This window comes from Bos indicus, chromosome 11 (assembly GCF_029378745.1).
Source record: "Bos indicus isolate NIAB-ARS_2022 breed Sahiwal x Tharparkar chromosome 11, NIAB-ARS_B.indTharparkar_mat_pri_1.0, whole genome shotgun sequence".
Taxonomy (NCBI): domain Eukaryota; kingdom Metazoa; phylum Chordata; class Mammalia; order Artiodactyla; family Bovidae; genus Bos; species Bos indicus.
In genome coordinates this window covers 47,889,305-47,912,052 of record NC_091770.1, presented here as the reverse complement: position 1 = coordinate 47,912,052, position 22,748 = coordinate 47,889,305, and the positions used below count along the sequence as shown (strand labels likewise).

Genomic DNA, 22,748 nt, shown 5'->3' with positions numbered 1-22,748 from the left:
GATTCCCTGCTTTTCAGCGTCTACCAGTGGTGAGTGTCTGTGTTGAACTAACTGTAAAAGGATCAGGGTTTGGTGGACTAGTGGTATGTCTTACTTAGTTATCCTTATTTGGTGTACTTTAAGTAGGCTGCATAGCTTGGTCCCCCATTTGTTAACTAAACTTTTTGCTAAGTACAAGACACTCTTGAAAGAATTAATGCCGTTCAAGTTTTGAATAAAATTTGGTATCTCCATTTAGCATCTAATCTGGAAAGTAGCAAGATAAGTAGGTCAAAAAAGTTTGTGTGAATTAGCCAGTATTCAGAAACTCAAAGAAGAGAATAGACCGGTCACCGATCTATTTGGGCTGTTTTATAGATGGTGAGAATCATAATAATAATAGGCTAGCGTTGGTGTTTCCAGTTGGGTTTAGAAGCAGATTTGTCAGCCATTCCTTTCCAGGCTCATTTGGGAGGTAACTGTGTCATCTGGCACCTTACTCATTCGGACTGCTGTATCACTCAGGATCCTTTTGGTTGCAGGTGGCAGAATGGTTTTAATTAAAATGGAATTTGTTGACTCATAACTAAAAAGGCTGAGGATAGGCCAGCGGCTCCCGGGGCATAGAGGGTGTCATGAGGACTGGTTTTGTTCTCTTCCTCTCTCGGCTGCGCTTTCCTCCATGGTTGGCTTCATCCTCAGCAGAGCTTTTTCCACATGGAAGCAAAGATGGCCCGTGGACTCGTGTCATTCTTGTACTGCTTGCAATCCCAGAGATGGGGACATGCCTATTTTCTGTATTTCCAACAAAATTACTAGGGAATATTTTTATTGTCCTAGTTCAGATCAGTAAGAGGGGCTGCTGGGTGAAGTCCATTAGCCGCCTTGGGCTGTGCTTCCCAAGTGTCAGATGATTCATGACCATGTGACGTGTTGTTGCTCAAATAAAGGAGAGAGTTCTAGAAAGGAAGACTTGAAGTGATAGATGCCCGCTGTAGTTGAGCCAGCTGCCAGTTACATCGATAACAGTATTATTTGAGATGGTTTCTTGATTAGCCCAGTCTTTACTTCTCAGCTTTCTCCTTGACTTGTAACTGTAGTGTTCAGATAATTCAAGCCCTGAGTTGCTGGTATGACTTTATGTGTAGACTCTGAGACTACAGCTTGATTCATGTTACCTTTGGGAACTTACTTGAAATGACTTTAATGCTTGGTATAATAAAATCATTTCCCTAAGGTTATCTTATCTCCTGAGTAGTTTCTAATTCTGGATAATAACCTCGGTAAGGGGGAAACTTGCCAACACTTCTGTGATACTATCTTACTAGAGTTAATAGAGAAATTTCTGTGTTTTCATGTTGCAGTCACTTAGTAGTTAGCATAGTGAAGTGGTGTTTTAGGCAGACTGCTCTTCACTTGGGATATTGAAACTTGTTTTTATTTGGGGCCCTGCTTCTTCATCTGTAAAATCTTTGAAAATGACCCCAAGAGGCAGTTGTGGGGAGACCTGAGGAGTCCTGGCTGTAAGCTATGTACTTGGAGGCCTGTGGTACTTCATGTTACTCCTCAAAGTTGAATACTGGGGAGGTGATAACTCTCAACCGAGCGTTTCTTCTGGCTTTCTTAGATTATGTGCTAGTCTAACAGCTCAGGGAACAAGAGACTAGAATCTCTGGCAGCACTTGAGGCTTTTAGAAATAAGCTTCCACTCTGTTTTGGTTTAGTGATCGTATGGCTGAGCTCAAAGTGGTTCTTTGGGAACATTGTTTGGGAAATCCATATGTCTTCTTTTGCCAAGTCTTTCTCCACCTAAGAGGCCTGGGGCACAGGATGTGCTGTATGTGCAATCCGTATAGATTTAATATCTTCTTATTGGTCTGTGAAGATGTTTGGGAGGAGATAAAGAGAGACTTTAAAAAAGAAGCATGGTATGCATGGCCTCAATCCACCAGGAAGGTAGAGGCTAGTTGAGGAGACAAGATGTGTTTGTGCTTGTGGAGAAGAACATAAAGTTTTGTCCTTGAGCTCAGGAGATCTGGATGTGAGTCCTTGTTCTATCACTTCACTGCCTCTCCATGTGTGTGTGTGTGTGTGTGTGTGTGTGCGCGCGTGCATGTGTGTGCACACACACATCTGTGCGCACTTGTGTCCAACTCTTTGCCACCCCATGGACTGCAGCCCATCAGGCTCCTCTGTCCATGGGATTCTCTAGCCAAGAGTACTGGAGTGAGTTGTTATTTTTTCCTCCAGGGATCTTGCCGACCCAGGGATGGAACCCACATCTCTTGTGTCTCCTGTGTTGGCAAGTGGATTCTTTACCACCAGTACCACTTGGGAAGCCCTCACTGCTTCTACAATTTCACTTAACTTCTTTCCTCCTCAGTAGACTGATAGCTTATATCATGGGTTGTGGAAATTAGATAGTGTGAACTGGCTTTGAACTCTGTAAAACAAGGTTTACTTGTTATTTTTAAGGTCCGTACCTTTAAGCAGTGTCTTAATTGAGACACTGAGTTTAGATATCTTTATTACTGGTGTATGTTAACTGCCATTGTGTCCAGTGGTCTGCTTAACACTCTTAGGAATATTCAAAAAGTATTAACAACAGTCTTCAAGGAACTTTATTTGGATAATGAGGCCAGAGTTTTACAGTTGAGAGGGGAAAAACCATGGCTGTGGAATAGTAATCTGCCTGCAATGCAGGAGACCTGGGTTTGATCCCTGAGTTGGGAAGATCCCTTGGAAGAGGGTATGGCAACCCACTCCAGTATTCTTGCGTGGAGAATCCTCACGGACAGGAGCCTGGGGTTGCAAAGAGTCGGACATGACTGAATGACTAAGCACACAGCACGCTTAATATTATTAGATGATAGTGCTTCTGGTTGGTGTAAATACTATCAGTTTAGAAAAATAGGAAGAGAAGGAGCCCTTAGAATGAACTGCTTAGAGGTGGGCTGTTTCAATTGCACTGTAGAGCACGTGGTTAGTAGCTACTAATCCCCAGCTATATGTGAAACTGGGCTAAATCTTGTGGGAGTTACAGAGGACAAGCAGTCATCCTCATGCTCCAAGCATGTTCTGAGTAGTTGGGGAGGTAAGCCCAGTATGTTTTTACAGTGCGAGGCCATGTGTATACAGTAAATGCTGATTGAAGGATACCAACAGGGTGGGATTTGAGACAGGGACAGGCTCCTCTAACCTGTGGGCAGTTTCAGTAACAGAGACTGAGTGAGGAGAGGAGGAAGATAGGATGGGGTGCTGGGAGAGGAGGTTGGCAGGAACAAAGATGCAGAGAAGTGAGGGTACAAGAGGCATCCTGGAAACAGTGAAGAATCAGAGTGGGAAGGTAGGAAACAGAAGAATGAAAATTAAGCTGGACTCAGGTTTTATAGAGTCAGGGCTGTCAGGGCAGGTGGTAAACTGAGAAGATACTGAGAGACTTGGGTTGGAGCCGGTGAAAAGGGAAGGACAGAGACATGATCTGAGACCAGTTAGCATTTTGGGTGATTGGAGTGGGAGTGAAGTTTGACTAGAGGCAGAAGACTAGTTAAGGTTCCTTGTCAGCATGTGCCTGATGAAATAGGGACCTATTCTGGGGTAGTGGTAGAGATGTAGAGACCCAGGTGTGGAGTCTCCTGAGGGAAGAAATTACCTGGACATGGGGCAGAATAGGAGAGAAGGGCTGGAAAAATCAAAGGTTCATCTAGGGTTCTGAGCATGAAAGAGAGACAATTATAGAACCAGGAGGGAAATGGGAAGTTCAGGAGAGGGGAAGGTAGAAATTTGGGTTTGATTTTTAAATAAGAAACCCATATTCAAGTGCTATAAGAAGCCCTATCTGGTTCACTCATTCATTTCAGAGATAAATAGATGTCTTGATTAGTTCTCTGTATTTTGAATTTGAAGGAAGTGAACAGGCTCTCAAAATATCTTGTTGTTTAGTCACTAAGTCGTGTCTGACTCTTGCAATCCCATGGACTGTAGTCCGCCAGGCTCCTCTGTCCATGGGATTGTCCTGGCAGGAATACTGGAGTGGTTGCCATTTTTTTCTCCAGGGGATCTTTCCGACCCAGGGATCGAACCCAAGTCTCCTGCATTGGAAGGCAGGTTCTTTACCACTGAGCCACCTGGGAAGCCCCTAAAAATATCTAACAGACATCTAAAAACTTGTTCCTACATCTTCCTTCTCTTCTTCTCTGGCCAGTTCTTGCCTCACAGACTCCTGTAGAGCCCTGCTTTCTTCCCCGTGCCCATCACATTGGTCTGGCTCTCTGCTCCAGGAGGACTGTTAGTCTGTGCCACGTCACTTAGCTCTTAGAGATAAACTGAGGTGATTTGTTTTCTCTTGTGTTTGGACTTGCACCCCCCTCGGCTGTGATTTGGTGCAGCGGATCCGAATACCCATCTGTGAATCTACCTTTGGGGTGGACGAACAAATGCTATACTTTCCTTTACTATGTACATTTGCCAGCTGTTAATATACCAAAAAGTTTATTTTGTTTTCAGGGTGTACTGCCTCTAGGAAAAAAAAAAAAAGAGTGTTTTCTATTTGTGCCTTTTCCTGCTTCCTCTGAGTATGTCTCTGTTGAGTGGTTACTGTGTCCTGAGTGCCAGGGTAGCTCATGAGAAGCCCAAAACCTCAGCAGGCCACAGTTTGGCTTGCTACTCGGGCTTCCCTGGTGGCTCAGACAATAAAGGATCTGCCTGCAATGCAGGAGACCCGGATTCCATCGCTGGGTTGGGAAGATCCCCTGGAGAAGGGAATGGCTACCTACTTCAGTATTCTTGCCTGGAGAATTCCATGGACAGAGGAGCCTGTTGGGCAACAGTCCTTGAGGTTGCAGAGTCAGACACAGCTGAGTGACTGACGCTAACTATGGTTTGCTACATACAGTATGAAATAGCCCTTTATTATAATTTTTAATACCAACCTTTTTAGAGTTTCAAGTTTTTCTGTTTTAATATCTTGCAAGCATATCCATGTTTACTTGTCAATGACTTTTTAAAAAAATTTTTAATTGGAGGATAATTGCTTTACAGTGTTGTGTTGGTTTCAGCCGTACAGCAACACAAACCAGCCATAACTATACATATATCCCATCCCTCTTGAACCTACCTTCCAACCCTGCCCTCCATCCTACTCCTCTGGGTCATGATGGAGCCAGAGTACCAGGCTGAGCTCCCTGTGTTACACAGAAGCTTCCAGTTAGCTACCTATTTTACATGTTGTCAGTGACCTTTAGAATCAGTCTTATCCTTGAAATTGAGACGGTGTAGTACACAATCTATTATGTTTCTATTCATTCAGTAAATAGTTATTGAATGCCTAATATGTGCTGATTTCCATGCTAAACATGGGAAATTAAATACTTACGTTTTCTACCTTCAAGTAATTTCATGGGAGTGATAAATAAATATTTACAGTGTAGTGTGGAACCCTGGTAGAGAAGTACAAGAAGCTATGCAAGCAAATATTTTTCTTATTTACTGTTTCCAGGTAACTAATGGACATAAATCCTGAAATGGATAGGCAGTGAAGCTAAGGGCAGAACTTGAAGTCTTAACTGGGTTCTATAAGAACAACTTAATGTTGTGTGCTTAGTTGCTCAGTCGTGTCTGACTCTTTGTGACCCCATGGACTGTAGCCTGTCAGATTCCTCTGTCCATGGGGTTGTCCAGGCAAGAATACTGGAGTGGGTTGTCATTTCCTTCTCCAAGTAATCTTCCTGACCCAGGGATCAAACCCATGTCTCTTGTGTCTTCTGCATTGTAGGCAGATTCTTTACCACTGTACCACCTGGGAAGCAAGGTAAAATCAATTTAGGAGTTAACTCACATATGTGTAATTTAGTTTGGCAGATGTCTGATTTTGGAGGAGACCATGTCTATTCTAATTTTAGAGAATATCATGCTTAAATTTTGTTTATAAAAGGTACTGTTCTATTGCACTAAAAGGAAAAGTATCTTTAACTTAGACCAACTGTGTATGTGGATTCTTTGCTTGGATTTAGGATCGATTATTGCCGTACTAATTGTTTTGCTTGTTGAATCAAGTCAAATAATAAAAGTGACCTTAAAAATAGTACTTCTGTGTTACAGCCACTTTGGAAGATGGTTTGGTGTTTTCTTACAAAACTAAACATTATTCTTGCAATAAAAGGCAACAATCAGTGTTCCTTGGTATTTACCTAAAGGAGTTGAAACTTAACTTCACACAAAAACCTGCACCTGGATGTTTATGGCAGGTTTATTCATAATTGCCAAAGCTTGAAGACAGCCAAGATGTCCTTCAGTAGATGAATGGCTAAAGTGTGGTTATACCCAGACAGTGGGCTAAATAAAAAGAAAAGAACTTTCAGGCTATACATGTGTGGAGGCAGGGTATACTGGGAAGTCTCACTGCCTCCCTCTCAATTTTGTTGTAAGTATAAAACTGATCTTGAAAAATAGTCTTTGAAAAAAAAGTATTTGTGGTGACAGTAAAAGGTGAGTGATTTCTTTTCATACTTGTGTATGGGTCCTGAGTCCAGGGAGGTTTATCGCATTGCCAGACACACTTGCACAGGACTTTATCCTGGGTAAAAAGTGACCACTCTCCTAGTGGCCAACATGGATCCCAGCATTCACCTTCAGCTCTGGTTGTTATGGTAAAGATGGCTGTCACAGGAACTGCCCAGTTTAACTTCTAGGAACTGAATCCAGTTAGTTTTCTTTCATAGAGAAGCAGGTTTCTGTTTCTCTTAGAAGCAGGTTTTGTTTTCAGACAAGTAAATGGAAAGAACATTAGGCCTCTCCCTTTAGGACTTAGAAGATTGGTCTCAGTCGGTTTGGTGATTACAGTGATTTCCAAACCTGTTTTTACCTTTGGCTGCTTTCCACCGAATCCATTTGAAAATGCATTAGTGGAATCCTTCTCTCTGAACAGGGCTTTCCTGGGGTTCTCTTTCAGATTATGCCATTACACTTTCCTTGTGCTTCCAAATACTTTGTAGAAATTATTCTCCTTGGGGCATACTGAAAACTCAGTGTTAATTAATTGACCTTATATTATTCCTCACATCTATGATTTATAAACATAGCAAACTGAGTCACTAAAATTTGAAAATATCAATGGATTTTGAGGTTGGGGCATAGAAGTTCAACTGGCAAACCCCAAATGACTTCTCTCCAGCTTGAGCTTTGCTTTTGTGTTCCTTAACCTTTTGTTTGTTGTCTCCTAATTGTAGAAATAAACATATCCAGATGTTATGGTTTGCATTTTTAGGCTTTTTAAAAAATTAAGTTAAAGTTCACATACCACAAAATCACCCTTTGAAAGTGTGAAATTCACTAACTTTTAGTACATTCAGACTTGTGTAGTCATAACCGTTATCTAATTTGAGAACATTTTCTTCACTCCAGGAAGAAACCTCCTCTCATTCACAGTCATTCTCCATTCCACACTTCTCCAGCTCTGGCAACTATGAATCTCCTCGCCTGTTCTGGACGTTTCACATAAGTAGAATCAAGCAATCTGTGGCCTTTTGCGTGGCGTATTTCAGCTTACTATTTTCAAGGTTCATCCATGTTGTAGCATATATTAGTGCTTCCTTCCTTTTTATAGCTGAATAATACTCTGTTGTATGGACTTGCCACATTTTGTTTATCCATTCATCATTTGGGTATTTGAGTTGTTTCTATTTTGGGGCTATTAAATGCTGCTGTGAACATGTACAAGTTTGTGTATGGATGTATGTTTTCATTTCTCTTGGGCCTGGCTTGCTGCGATTCATGGGGTTGCAAAGAGTCGGACACGACTGAGCAACTGAACTGATGTACCTACATGTGGAATTCTTGGCTCATACGGTAACTTTAACTTTCTGAGGAATGTTTTCTACAGCTTTTGCACCATCCCTCAGCAATATATGTGGGTCCACATTCTTGCCAACACTTATTATTGTCGTCTACCTTTTTTCATTATAGCTATCCCAGTGGGTGTGAAGTAGTTTCTGACTGTAGTTTTGGTTTGCATTTCCCTATTGATTAATGATGCTGAGTACCTTTTCCTGTGCTTATTGGTTATTTGTGTATCTTTTGTTTTGGCCATGCCACACGACTTGTGGAATCTTAGTTCCATGATCAGGAATTGAACCTGGCCATGGCAGTGAAAGCACCAAGACCTAACCATTGGACCACCAAGGAGTTCCCACTATATCTTATTTGGGAAAAAAAATCTATTCAAATTCTTTGCCTATTTTTAACTGGATTGTTCATCATGGAACAACAGACTGGTTCCAAATAGGAAAAAGAGTACATCAAGGCTGTATATTGTCACCCTGCTTATTTAACTTCTATGCAGAGTACATCATGAGAAACACTGGACTGGAAGAAACACAAGCTGGAATCAAGATTGCTGGGAGAAGAATCAATAACCTCAGATATGCAGATGACACCACCCTTACGGCAGAAAAGAAAGAAGAACTAAAGAGCCTCATGATAAAAGTGAAAGAGGAGAGTGAAGAAGTTGGCTTAAAGCTCAACATTCAGAAAACTAAGATCATGGCATCTGGTCCCATCACTTCATGGCAGATAGATGGGGAAACAGTGGAAACAGTGACTGACTTTATTTTTCTGGGCTCCAAAATCACTGCAGATGGCGATTGCAGCAATGAAATTAAAAGACACTTGCTCCTTGGAAGGAAAGTTATGACCAACCTAGATAGCATATTAAAAAGCAGAGGCATTACTTTGCCCACAAAGGTCCGTCTAGTCAAGGCTGTGGTTTTTCCAGTGGTCATGTGTGGATGTGAGAATTGGACTATAAAGAAAGCTGAGCGCTGAAGAATTGATGCTTTTGAACTGTGGTGTTGGAGAAGACTCTTGAGAGTCCCTTGGACTACAAGGAGATCCAACCAGTCCATCCTAAAGGAGATCAGTCCTGGGTGTTCATTGGAAGGACTGATGTTGAGGCTGAAACTCCAATACTTTGGCCACCGGATGCGAAGAGCTGATTCATTGGAAAAGACCCTGATGCTGGGAAAGATTGAGGGCAGGAGGAGAAGGGGACGACAGAGGATGAGATGGTTGGATGGCATCATCAACTCGATGGACATGGGTGTGGGTGGACTCTGGGAGTCCTGGCATGCTGCCATTGATGGGGTCGCAAAGAGTTGGAAACAACTGAGCGACTGACAGAACATTCTGATATTGATGACTTGTAAGAATTCTTGTATACTAGATACTAGACCCTTATCTGATGCATGATTTGCAAGTATTTTTCTTCCATTCTGTGGGTTCTCTTTTCATTTTCTTGGTAGTGTTTGAAGCACAAGAGTTTTTAAGATTTGATGAAGTGAAAATCTCTCAGTTGTGTCCAACTCTTTGTGACCCCATGGACTGTATAGTTCATGGAATTCTCCAGGCAAGAATACCAGAGTGGGTAGCCTTTCCCTTCTCCAGGGGATTTTCCCAACCCAGGGATCGAACCCAGGTCTCCCACATTGCAGGCAGATGCTTTACCAGCTGAGCCACAAAGGAAGCCCTTGTTTTAATGAAGTCCAATTTAATTATCTTTTTGTCTGGTTGCTTTTGGTGTCATATCTAAGAAACCATCACCCAATCCAAGATCAAGAATAAAACCATTTTCTTACAAGTGTTTGATAGTTTCAGCTTTTAATTTCTGTCTTCATTCCATTTTGAGTTAATTTCTGTCTGTAATATGATTTTTTTTGCAAATGAGTAGCTAGTTATTCCAGCACCATTTGTTGAGTATGACTTTCTTTTTAACTGTTTTCTCCCCCTTACTTTATTTACCATCAATCTGTATACTTACATTAATAGCACCTGCAAATGTGTAGGGTACATAAGACTGTGGAGTATACAGTTTAAGAATTTGTCTTCCCTTTGGTTCTTAAATCTAGTTGAGACTAATGATGGTGTATATATCTGAAATTGTTAAATGGTGTTTGATTCTGTGCCAGAGGAGTGGTGGAGAAAACAGAATTCATTAGGAATTGAGAAGACTGAGTAAGTCTGTGGGCAAAGAAGTTCAAAGAGAAGATAAAGTCATTGAGGTTAGATAAGGGTTAGATACAGAAAGAGCAGAAATGGCCAGGACAGAGCTTACTGAAGCAATTAGGTTCTTTTGGCCCAAAGTATGTATAGGACATGTTTTAGACAGATCTAAATTTTTTTCCTGGATTACCAGGTCTTCCCTTAGCCTAAACTGCGTCACTAGAAATTGGAAGCACCTGATACATACTTTGTGCAGTTGTGTTTAGAAATAAGGGCAATTTCTGTTTTGGCCATCCCGTATTGAATTGGGTACCTTATGGATACATCTTCTCTTTACTTATTTTTTTACTTCTCTCAGTGGTTGTCATAAATGCTGGAATGCATTCCTCTGTAGGGAAGGAAAAAGTAATTTTACATCTACCCTTGCAAGTTCTTGGCTGAGACAACTCCTATAATAAAAAACAGACTAATTAGAGAAAGGCAGTCTGTTTACACGTATACCTCATGTGCATGTGGGAGGTGCAGTCAGTATTCCAGGGAGTCGTGAGTAACTCACAGAGGTGGCTTAGAACTCAGGCTTACAGACCAGCTTCGGCTAAAGACACAAGAAAGGTAGGTGTGGGTGGGCCAGTAATGGGGAGGTTAGCAGGAAAAGCACAGTAAACAGGGGTTAGGTTTTTTATGTAAATCTAAGTCTGAGCTTTCATAAAAAGTTCTTGTGATTTAGGAGAAGGTAATGGCAACCCAATCCAGTATTCTTGCCTGGAGAATCTCAGGCTCCCAGAGGAGCCTGGTGGGCTGCCGTCTGTGGGGTCGCCCAGAGTCTGACGTGACTGAAGTGACTTAGCAGCAGCAGTCATTCTTCTCTTCCTCATACAGAGATACCCTTAAAAATGGAGGTTAATTTTATACATTTAAATTTCCCTTATAAAAGGGTAACTTCTACTCTGTTTTCAGAGCTTCTCCTGTGTTTGTTGTTTCTCAGAAATAATCAGCTCAAGATCATCCTTACACCAAAAGGCTATTTTGGGGTGGCATATTCTGCTACCCTTCCCCCTCTTCTTTCAAGGTTTTGCCCAGATGTCACTTCCTCAGTGAGGCTTACCACGTCCACCTGTTTAAGATTACAGTGGCTCAACCCTATAATGGCTCACTCTCCATTTGTTTTACTCTGGTCCCCCACCCCTGCCAGGAGCACGTATCCTCTTTTGCAATATTGTGTAATTGACTGACGTCGTATTTATCTTGCTCACCAGAAGTTATGGTTTGCTGGGATTTTTTGCCTGGACACAGCTGTACCTGTCACGTAATTGAATGCTCAACAAATAGCTGTTCGATGAATGAAGATCCTAAGACTGCTTTTACTTTTGGGCTACTGTCTTTCAAATTCTTGGGTCCTATCCCAGACCTCTTAAATCAGAAACTCTGGGGATGTGGATCCATCTACTTTGTCTTAACTAGACCTCCAGATCACTCTGATGTAAATTATACTTTTAAGAACTACTCAGTAAGATTTCAGGAGCTAGGTCTGTTGCTTACAGGTGTGGATGTGTAGATCTATACTTGAGGTAACTGACAAGTATTACTGAATACAAATTCAGAGAGACAAAGAGAATACAAATAAAGAGAACAATCTCTTTTCAGACTTCTCTTTCTCTTCCTCCTGCTGCCTTTTTCTGAGGAGGTAGCCCAAGGAAAGAGGATATCAGCTGTAGTAACTTACTGTTGATTTATCAAGGAAAAAGTGTCCCCAAGACTACTTTGTTGTTGTTCAGTCCCTAAGTCCGACTCTTTGTGACCCCCATGGACTCCTGCACACCCCACTTCTCTGTCCTTCACCATCTCCTAGAGCTTGCTTAAACTCATGTCCATTCAGTCAGTGATGCCATCCGACCATGTCATCCTCTGTTGCCCCCTTCTCCTGGCCTCAGTCTTTCTCAGTATCAGGGTCTTTTCCAGTGAGTTGGCTCTTTGCATCAGGTGGCTGAAGTATTGGAGCTTCAGCTTCAGTATCAGTCCTTCCAATGAATATTCAGGGTTGATTTCCTTTAGGATGGACTGGTTTGATCTCCTTGCAGTCCAAGACTACTGTAGATTCCAGTAATACAGGAGGAGGCACTGGACTCAACAGGGAGTCACACTCATACTCGTGGCTAACATTTGTTACAGCAAAAAGGTACAAGACAAACAGCCAGGGAGAAAAGCACACGGGGCATTGTCTAGAGGAAACCAAGAGAAAGCTGCAGAGAGTTCTCTCCTAGTGGAGTCACACAGGGCATACTTAATTCCTCTGGCATCAAACACTAACAAGTATGAAGTGTTGTGGCATTCCCCGACTCAGTGGTAGAGAATCCACATGCCAATACAGAAGACACAAGTTCAATCTCAGGGTCAGGAAGATCCCCTGGAGAAGGAAGTGGCAACTCACTCCAGTATTCTTGCCTGGGAAATCCTGTGGACAGAGGAGCCTGGCCAGATACAGCCCATGGGGTCGCAAAGAGTCGGATACAGTGACTAAACAACAACAGCGTGAAGTGTTTATCTCCGAGGGAAGCTCGTTTGGAGACATAGTCTTCTGGTGTTTACTGGGTACTGTCATGTAGGCACCCTCTGTCTAGCAGATACCAAAATCCAGACTCCCAGAAGAAAAGCAGTTCAGCACAAACCACATTTTACAGTTTAGGCACAGCAAGCCATTCTTAACCAGTTAGAGTGGTAGGAACCCTCCTGAAGTCCAGATTCCCAGATGCCCACCAGAGACCAACCTTGCAAGCCAGCCTGAGGCTGCTAATGCTTAGAAAGACCTGCTTGCAGGGTGGGCCCTTGGCTGGCATCTGGGAACTCGAAGTTCCAGAGAGTTCCTCCCACCCTGACTGGTAGGGATGGCTCACTGAGGCTTACAGGTGGGGATATGTAAACTGTTTTCTGCCATGTTCACCGTTTCTTCATATTATCCAAAAAAGTTTGTTTTTCTTCTTTATGTAGAACATAAAGCAATTAGACTTCTCTCCTTATGAAATTTAGTAATAGAATATTGTGAGAATGATTTGGACACTTTAAGTGAATTGAATAAGTGAGTTTATTCACTTAGACATATTTTCTTAAAAATGCCTTGGCAGTATTATTCAATTTAGTTATTACATAAGTGATTTATGTCATAGTAAAATTTTAAAATGTATTCCAAATGATGCAAAAATTAAGCTAGCTTTCTTACTGTTCATTTGAAAAATATCCCCTCTGGCTGTTACTGATTTTTCTTCACATCTACCTTTTCATCTTCTAGAGGGCCAGTGTGATAACTTGCCATCTTTGGGTTTGCTTTTGTGAATAGCCAGTCTTCTTTCTTTCTTTTTTTATAGGTCAAGATGCTGAGTTATCAGGGACACTTTCACTTGTCTTGACACAGTGCTGTAAGAGAATAAAGGATACTGTTCAGAAGTTGGCCTCTGACCACAAAGACATCCACAGCAGCGTTTCTCGGGTTGGAAAAGCCATTGATAAGGTATGGAGTTGTCTGGAGTGTTTGGTGTGTTCTAGCATCATCCACCATTTCCCATGGCTGCTTTCATCCCATTAGCTTCCTCACTGTTTGTACTATTTCTTCCATCCTTGCTTTTAGTTATGTGGTTTTACTGTGGTACTCTTAAAGTTCCGTGTTGCTGTTATTTCAAAAAATACGAATAAAAGCAAACCGGAAACCTCTTTCTATAGCCTTTTTTTTTTAAAACCCATTTTCTTGTATGATGACCACTCCTAGTGTCAAGGTGAGTCAGTTTCCAAATTTTTAACTTACTCTGAGGGAGTTTGTTTATAGAAATAACTTTTCCTACTTCCTGAGTGACTCCCGGGGTGTGACTCGGCCTCTGTTACAGGATGATTGGGGTAACAAAGCTTGCATCTGTCTGCCCTGCATCATCCTAGTCTCCTTGTCTTCCTGTGAGCTTACTGGTCACTTTGCTCCAGTGTTGTTTGCTGTGTGAGTGGGTTGGTTGCTAGCCAGCAGAGCCGGTCACTTGAGTTGAGCGATTTTCTTGTGACATCTCTTAAATCTTTGACTTGGAGCTTTGCTTATAAGCAGTTGCCATTTTTAGCACTGGGCCAGTTTTGCCCTTGGGATTCTTAGTCTTAGTAGAGCCCAAGAGAAGTGGCTTAAGGTTACTGTGTGATACCTTGGAGTGTTTCAGCTATTGGGGAGTGTGTGACTGGTTGTAGACATTTTTGTTCACATGTTGTAAACTTCTGGGAGAGTAGAAAAAAATTTTGGAGAGAACTTTTTGTAGCAAAACATGTCTTATGAGCTGCTGCATCTGTATGCATGAGGACAGTAGCTGTAACATGGAAACTTGTGGAATCCAGAGAATGGCTCTTAACTCATGCGCAAGCCTAACTGTTAGAAATAATCTGACAAAGTGGTAGTATTGGCTGGCTAAAGTCAAGGCAGCCCAAGTGAGAACTATAACACAGATGCTTTTTTTTTTTTTTTTACTTTACAATATTGTATTGGTTTTGCCGTACTTTAACATGAATCCGCCACGGGTGTACACGTGTTCCCCATCCTGAATCCCCCTCCCACCTCCCTCCCCGTACCATCCCTCTGGGTCATCCCAGTGCACCAGCCGCAAGCATCCTGTATCCTGCATCGAACCTGGACTGGCGATTCGTTTCTTATGTAATATTATACATGTTTCAGTGCCATTCTCCCAAATCATCCCACCCTCTCCCTCTCCCACAGAGTCCAAAAGACTGATCTATACATCTAACACGGATGCTTTTAAGGAAGTATTGCTAACTTGTAGGTTCGGTATGACAGGACTGAATGGCTGGGGCTCTGCAGATCGTTTGGGTAGCTGGGCCTTCAGAAGTTTTAATGACCTTTGGGAGAGGTCTCACCACTCCCAGTGTGCTGAGGGTTTTGACTCAGTGAAAGAGGCCAGAGAAGTGGTGTTGGCTGCAGCGGTCCCATTTTTGGATCTGTGATGGCGGTTGCCAGCAGAGGCTGGAAGGTAGTGAGTGTTCTCTGAAATAGCTCTGAGGTTGTGGGGCCTGTCTGTTAACTGAGGATGTAAACAGGGCTTTGGAAGTGGCTTTGGCTTCAGACTTTTTGGAGACTGTGGCGTCGTATGTCTTCAGTTGATGCCTGAAGTGATTATTGGTGTATACTGATTCAAGGACCTTCTGGAAGAGTGGGGTTGGGGGTGCTTTAGGGATGATCTTAAATCACTGTGAGTGAGGAACTCTCTTTAGGGTTCCTTAGGGTGAAGTAACTACTGGTGATGTTTAGGAAGCTTCAGATATTGGCAGCTGCCGGTGACCAAGGCATTCTAGTGATGGTTCAGACCCCAAGAGGTTCCTGGCAGTGACCACTGGGCTACCCGCAGTTATGATGGTATGGGGACAGGCAGGACCAGAAGATGTCAGGACAGTGAGAGTAGCTGAAGCCTCCGAAGCAGCCAGTCAGAGAAAAGATCCCAGGTTCCGGAATAGGTGGGGATGGCCTCACAGTCATACCTCGTGTGTGGTCTCCTGGCTACCAAGATCTGGGATTCAGGGCTTTGCCTGGTGCCGCTGCTAAGGGGGCCATTGTGCCTTCATTTCCTAGCTTATGTCTTGTCTAATCCTAATTACCATCAGTGTTAGTCCCTCCATCTTGTCCGACTCTTTGCAACCCCATGGACTGTAGCCCGCCGGGCTCCTCTGTCCATGGAATTCGCCAGGCAAGAATACTGGTGTGAGTTTCCATTCCCTTCTCCAGGGGATCTTCCTGACCCAGAGATTGAACCCAGGTCTCCTGCATTGGAGGTGGATTCTTTACTGTCTGAGCCCCCAGGGAAGCCAGTTATCATCAGAGCCCTCTTTTACTCTTGTCCCCCAGCTACTGGCGACTTGCTAAACATGTCTTCTTTGGGATTTGGCAAGTCTTTATACATATTCGTAAGGGTTGTCATGTTTTGGCTAATTTTTGAGACAAAGCATTTAAATGTATTTGGTGCTAGAAATGGAAGTATCTTTTTGAAAGTGGACAACAAGAGATCCACATAGTGAGTAACCTACATTCTGACCTTTTTAGTGGGGAGATATTTGAGGTGAATATTGCTGATTAAATATTTTAATTTATTCATTTATCTTTTGGGTATATTTTTCATGTACTTGGAAGTTATAAGGGCTTTTACAGGTTCTTTTGGAGGGGAGGGGGTAGTTTTATATGTTCCTGTGAAAGTAGTTTAGGTTCTAGGTGACCTGGCTTCTAGATTCTTCTGATCTATCATGAAATGACACCATTAAGTTGATCCTGGGGTAATTTGTTGAATTATAGTCCTGAGGCACAGCCGAAAGCTTGGATGTCTTAGTGAAGTTCTCTAACATTTTTCAGTGTATTCTCTTCCCTTTTTGGGGGGTTAAGGGGCGGCATCTACTTAGCATTAGCTGTAAAGGAGGCTGTGACCCCACTAGAACTGCCTAGACCTTGTACACGAGCTTCTCGCGCACCTGAGGAATTCTGTGTTGACTGATGTTGTCCAAGATTCCATTGGTTTGTAAAGTCTTCCTGCCCTTCTAGCTTGCACCTCGTAAATTTGTGCAAGCTTCTGGAGCCACCTGTCATAAAGGCTGGGTGGACTCGTGGGTTGGCGAACAAACAGGATGAAGCTGAAGCCACTGTGGCTTAAGCCTTTACGTATCACAGTAAACAGCCTTGAGTAATAAACTGGAATGTTGTCCGGCAGCCTGTGAGCACCATGTTATGGGCACATGTTCCCACCCTGCCGAGAGGAGGACAGTAAGGAAGCTGGTGACTCATATATGAGCAGGCTGGTGGTTGAGTGAGGAACTTGAGTAAATTTTGACATGCTTAAAAAAATTTATTTTTTCCTTTAATGTTTTAATGCGTCCTTTAAACTTTTTTAGTCATCACTTCCTTGAAAACGTATGCAAAAAAGTTCATGATGTTAGGCAAGACACTTTCTGGCTTTTAATCATTGCCAACATAAAAAATTATTGAAGATTTCTGCTTTAATGTGTTGAGAGTTTTTAGATGCCTGTATGGCAACCCACTCCAGTATGTTTGCCTGGAGAATCCCAGGGACGGGAGCCTGGTGGGCTGCTGTCTATGGGGTCACACAGAGTCAGACATGACTGATGTGATTTAGCAGAAGTAGCAGCAGTATAATCACAATTTAAAATAAATATCAACCGCTGGGTTTTGTAGCCAAAAAAATGTGTATGTGTTTTTGTTTTTGTTTTTAAGTAAAAACGAATGTGTTTTTTATTTCCTTCTCTATTTTTAAGAAAATCTAGAACTCTTTCCTGTTTAGGATATTTTATTTAGTGCTTTACTTATTAGTCTTTTGACTTTTTTTAAGTTTAATTCCTAAGTAAGAAAAGTCAGTAAACATAATTACTGCTTTAGACTTCTGTGTGTGGGTGGATGAAATCATGCTAAGATTCAAGTATCTAACATTTGCTGTGGGACAGTTGACAGTGAAAAACAGTACCTGTTCTTTAGAAAATTGTGGTGTAGTGTATTCGTGTAAGGGTGCTTTTTGTACATGTCAAAGAACTAGAAAGATTCTGAGGCAACATAAAGTAAGTTTGCTTAGGACAGACTCTGCTTACTAATAAAAAGAAAAGAGATGATCATTGAGTTCTTGATTAAGGTTATGGAGTTGATATTTTATTTTATTTATTCATTCATTTATTTTTGGCTGCCTTGGGTCTTCGTTGCTGTGAGTGGCTTTCTCCAGTCGCAGCAAGCGGGGGCTGCTCTTCATTGTGGTGTGAGGACTTCTCGCTGTGGTGGTTTCTCTGGTTTCAAAGCATGGACTCTAGGCACACGGGCTTCGGTAGTTGCAGCATGCAGGCTCGGTGGTTGTGGCACATGGGCTTAGTTGCTCTGAGGTATGTGGAATTTTCCCAGACCAGGGATTGAACCTGTGTCCCCTGCATTGGCAGGCAGATTCCTATCCACTGTGCCACCAGGGAAGTTCCGTTTAGTTGTTTTTAATTTTTTAAAAATTGTTTATTTTTTTGGCCACTCCACAAGGCATATGGGATCTTAGTTCCCTTATCAGGGATTGAACCTTCGCCCCCCCTGCATTGGAAGGCAGGGTCTTAACCACTGGACCACTGGGGAAGTCCCTGGAGTTGATATTTTTACATTTGACTTGTGAGAGTGGGTAAGATTTAGCACAGCAGAGCAGTGAGGTGTGGTCTTCTGTGGGGCCAGGCAAGGAACTGAACAGCTGAGAAAATGCTTGACTCCTGTTAAAGACTCTCAGGAACTGACTTGACGAGAGTGGCTGCCCCTGTCAGGCAAGGTCAGGCTGGGGAAAAGGCAGTGATGGAAGGCCTAAAGATTTGATCCAAGGAAATTAGGGGAAAAGGGGAGGGAATGATAAAAACATTTGAGGATTTGCCTACCCTCCTTAAATAGGATGAAAATAGACTAAGGAGAAGGCAGAAAATATGGCTCTCACTTACGGAGAATTGACCATGTTCCACATGCTGAGCTGAGAGCATTACATACATTTAGACGGCTTCCCTGGTGACGCTGCTGCTGCTAAGTCGCTTCAGTTGTGTCCAACTCTGTGCAACCCCATAGACGGCAGCCCACCAGGCTCCCCTGTCCCTGGGATTCTCCAGGCAAGAACACTGGAGTGTTAAAAGAATCCACCTGCTAATGCAGAAGACGTAAGAAACTCCAGTTCGATCCCTGGATTGGTAAGATCCCCTGGAGGAAGGCATGGCAACCCACTTCAGTATTCTTGCCTGGGAAATCCAATGGACAGAGGAGCCTGATGGGCTGTAGGCCACAGGGTCGCAAGGAGTCGGACATGACTGAAGCGACTTAGCACGCACATACTCGCATAGCCCATGATGTGTGTCAGTCGCTCAGTTGTGTCCGACTCTTTCCAGCCGCATGGACTAGTTTGCCAGGCTCCTCTGTCCATGGAATTCTCCAGGTAAGAATACTGGAGTGGGTTGCCATTTCCTCCTCCAATAGCCCATGATACAAGCACATTATTCCCTTTTCACATGTGAGGAAACTAAGATTCAGAAATATTAAGTAACGTACCCCAAGGTATGCAAGTGGTAGATGAAGGTTTGGGAAAAGGTTTCACTCAAGCATTTGTTCTTAAACACTGTGCTGTACTAGGAAATCAGGCCATTGCAGGGCTGGTAATGTTTTATAAAGGGGGCAAATAATGGTTTTAAAAAAAAACCCTTTTTGTACACCACTTTTCCTAAACTGATCTTCTGCCACTAGATGGAGCATATGCATTGGTGAGGCAAAATGATGACTGTTAAAAAAAAAAATGGCGTAAGGCTATACAAAATGAAATAGAGAACATTGTAAAATAGTTCTGAGTGAGCCTTTTATATAGGTCTTCCTGGGGTGTAAGAGGAGAAAAAAGTAATGGCAGGAGAAAATGTTTTGCATTTAGCCTTAAACAATAATTAGAATGGGTGAGGTCAGCTAGCTCTGAAGTACTATTATTGTATAACGGATAAATCCTTATGTAGTAGAGAGATGGTACTGTTCATCAAGGAGGGAAATGAAAAAGGCTAGAAAACTTACTCTGAGCAAGGCGAAAAAGAACTGAGTTCTGAAATATAGGCAGATAATTTGATACATGTATTGGGTAGAATTTTCAGAATTACTGAAAAGAAATGGCTAACAAAGCTGTAAAAAGATCACAGTGATTAGAAGCTAGGAACAAATTCCCTAAAAATAAAATAAAACATCAGACTAACCACACTACTAGTAAGACATTTAGTAAAAATCTCATATTTTCTCCCATTCTGAGGGTTGTCCCTTTGTTTTTGGTTTCCTTTGCTCTGCAAAAGCTTTTGAGCTTAATTAGGTCCCATTTGTTTTCATTTTCATTACTTTAGGCAGTAGATTGAAAAACATCTTTCTGTGATTTATGTCAAGAGTGTTTTGCCTGTGTTTTCCTCTTAAATTTTATAGTATCTGGCCTTGTTGCATTCAGGTCTTTAATGCGTTTTGAGTTTATTTTTGTGTATGATGTTAGAGAGTGTTCTAATTTCATTCTTTTACTTGTTGCTGTCCAGTGTTTGCATAGTATCTTTTTTTTCTGTTGTGTGTTAAGTAGTAGATAACTTTTCCCAAGCTGCATGGAGCCAGAGTCCAGGTCTTCTTCTCAGTTAAATGTTCTCTGCAGTACCCCTTTCACTGCTGCTACTGCTGCTAAGTAAACCAGATGTTTAACTAGGTGCTTGGAAGGGAAATTGATTCCTCATAGGTGCAACAAGAGCACATTGTTAGGGTCACATCCCAGTTTTTCTGCCAAAGTCGATGGAGAAGTTTTTTAAAGATTAGCAGTATTAAAGAATTGGCAGGGACTTCCCTGATGGTCTAGTGGGTAAGACTTCTTGCTCCTAATGCAGGGGGGCCGGGTTCCATCCCTGGTCAGGGAACTGGATCCCACATGCCACAACTTAATAGTTCTCATGCTGCAACTAAGACCTGATGTAGCCAGATAAATAAATATTAAAACAGAAAAGAATTGGCACTTAGGCGTTAAATCAAATACTGAGTTTTATCATGTACTTCTTTTGTCACTGCTTACTCAATAATTATAATTTCATAAAATGTATTTCAGAAAGGGATTGGTTTTGGATGATGAGCAGTGAAAACCAGTCCTTAAGTCTAATCAGTTCATAAGCATGTTTAAGCAAACAGGTAGGGTGGTTTGTTTAGATTTCATAGTCTTGTAAGGATCGTCTAAGTTATTTACTTCTCCTCTGTCTAGCCTCCAGACTTTGAAACCTTTAATCCATTAAAAACGTGAATGATACTAAAAGTACATGAGATAGTATACAGATTTGTGTGTCCTGAATTTCTCTAAGCTGTAATATCTTCTCTAGACAGACACACCCTTGAATATGTGCTTTTTATCTTTTGAAAATGTGCCTTCACATTTAAGAACATCCTTCCATGCTTTTTCTTTTCTTTTCCTTTATAAAAGAAAAAATGGAGTAAAACAGAAGTGCTAATAGACAGGTGTTTCTCTTCACTATCTACTTCTTGGCTGGTTTTCGATGCTGCTGATTTCCTGGGCAGCCATGCAGATGACTTTGGTCACCTAGCAACAGGGCCTGGAACTGATCCTTGCTCTGATGCAATAGTAAGAACATGCACTTATAACAAAAGGAGTTCTCATACTATATTGCATTTCCTTGACCTCTTTTTACAGTTTTAGCTTTAATTTTTACTACATGTGAGCAGGAAATAAGCTATGAAAAAAATTTACTCATCCACTTTAGTGGTTTAAACTGCAAGATCTAAATGATAGAAGGGAGCTCAGAAATTTTCATCTAATGCTTTGCTTAGTCATGCTTAGTTGTGTTTTCCAAGACTAGCAAATAAGTTCTAGAACTTAAATGTCGTACAGATGTCTTGAGTGTAAGGGTTTTCGATTTTTCTTACCACCAGTATAGTAGTGAAATAAAATTACATGAAGAGCATCCTTGTAAAAGAAGTGTTTACATCTGTTTAAATGTTAGACTGTTTTAAATTTTTCTAGATGATCAAAATTTACTTTTGGTTTAAGTACATGAAGGAAAGATTTGGAGGAATTGTTTTGTTTGAGCAGTTCCTGCCTGGTGGTAGCTATTAGAATTATGACTAAATGTAAACGTATACTGCTGGAAAAAACTATTTTCATATGGTCTGTGCTTTGGAGTTGACCATTGGGTCTTCCAAAGTTATCTCTTTCTTTCCTGCTGAATAATAGACACTTGATTTGTTGGGGGTTAATGCGATTGGGGAATAATCAGTAAATGAATCAGTAGAAATCTGAAGGTTGTGTTTGGATTGAATGAGGTTGATAGATCAGTGAGAAATCTTAGTCTCAATGATTCTTGCCTATGGAGTGCATGCAGACATTTAGAGAGTTATAGACAGATTCCTGCTGCTGCTGCTAAGTCGCTTCAGTTGTGTCCGACTCTGTGCGACCCCATAGACAGCAGCCCACCAGGCTCCCCGTCCCTGGGATTCTCCAGGCAAGAACACTGGAGTGGGTTGCCATTTCCTTCTCCAATGCATGAAAATGAAAAGTGAAAGTGAAGTCGCTCATTCATGTCTGACCCTCAGCGACCCCGTGGACTGCAGCCTTCCAGGCTCCTCTGTCCATGGGATTTTCCAGGCAAGAGTTGGTAATAAATTCTGTCATCCTCTGATACCATTCCTTTATTCATTTGATTAGCCTTTTATCTGGGGGAATAAAATACAGGAGAAATCTGTGATATTGTTACTGAACCCAGGTCTGACTGTGTCCCAATAAAGAGGTTGGTGAGAAGGAAAGTTTGCTTTATTTTGGATGCTGGCAGTGGGAGGTGGAGAATGCTTGTCCAAAGGCTGACTCCGCACCCCCAATCAGGGGCAAGAGCTTTTATAGACAGAGGGAGGGGCTCCATGCAGAAACAGCGCAATCAGCTCTGACAGTCATCTTGGTCATCAGTGGTCTAATCGGCGTCATCTTCATTGTTTTAAGAACAGTTAGTCTTCCATTCCAGGATTGGTTGGTTCCCGTTTCCTTGAGGCCAGTTCTTGGAATTGTGCAGCTGTGTCGTGGTTACAGTCTGGTCGTCATGTAGTTAACTTCTCTACCTGCTGGTGGTTTCAGGATCTACAAGGGCAGCTCACAGGATATGGCTCAGAATATTATGTATAGCCTTTGAAAAGAAACTAAGGGTCCCTGACTATGCTTAATGACTAAACTATTATTATTTGGTCTCCTTTGACTGTTTTCCTT

At 42.0% G+C, this 22,748-nt stretch overlaps 1 protein-coding gene across 2 annotated transcripts in view; it reads left to right on the top strand.

Annotated features, from left to right (window-relative positions):
• RMND5A (required for meiotic nuclear division 5 homolog A) overlaps positions 1–22,748 on the top strand; it is a 60,469-nt gene that overhangs the window by 5,606 nt on the left and 32,115 nt on the right. Inside the window, exon 2 of one of the 2 annotated variants that reach the window (XM_019970293.2) lies at positions 13,332–13,474. The exons of the other annotated variant lie outside the window; for it this stretch is intronic. Coding sequence (XP_019825852.1) covers positions 13,332–13,474 — 143 coding nt within the window. The remainder of the gene's footprint in view (positions 1–13,331; positions 13,475–22,748) is intronic. 2 annotated transcript variants of the gene reach the window in all.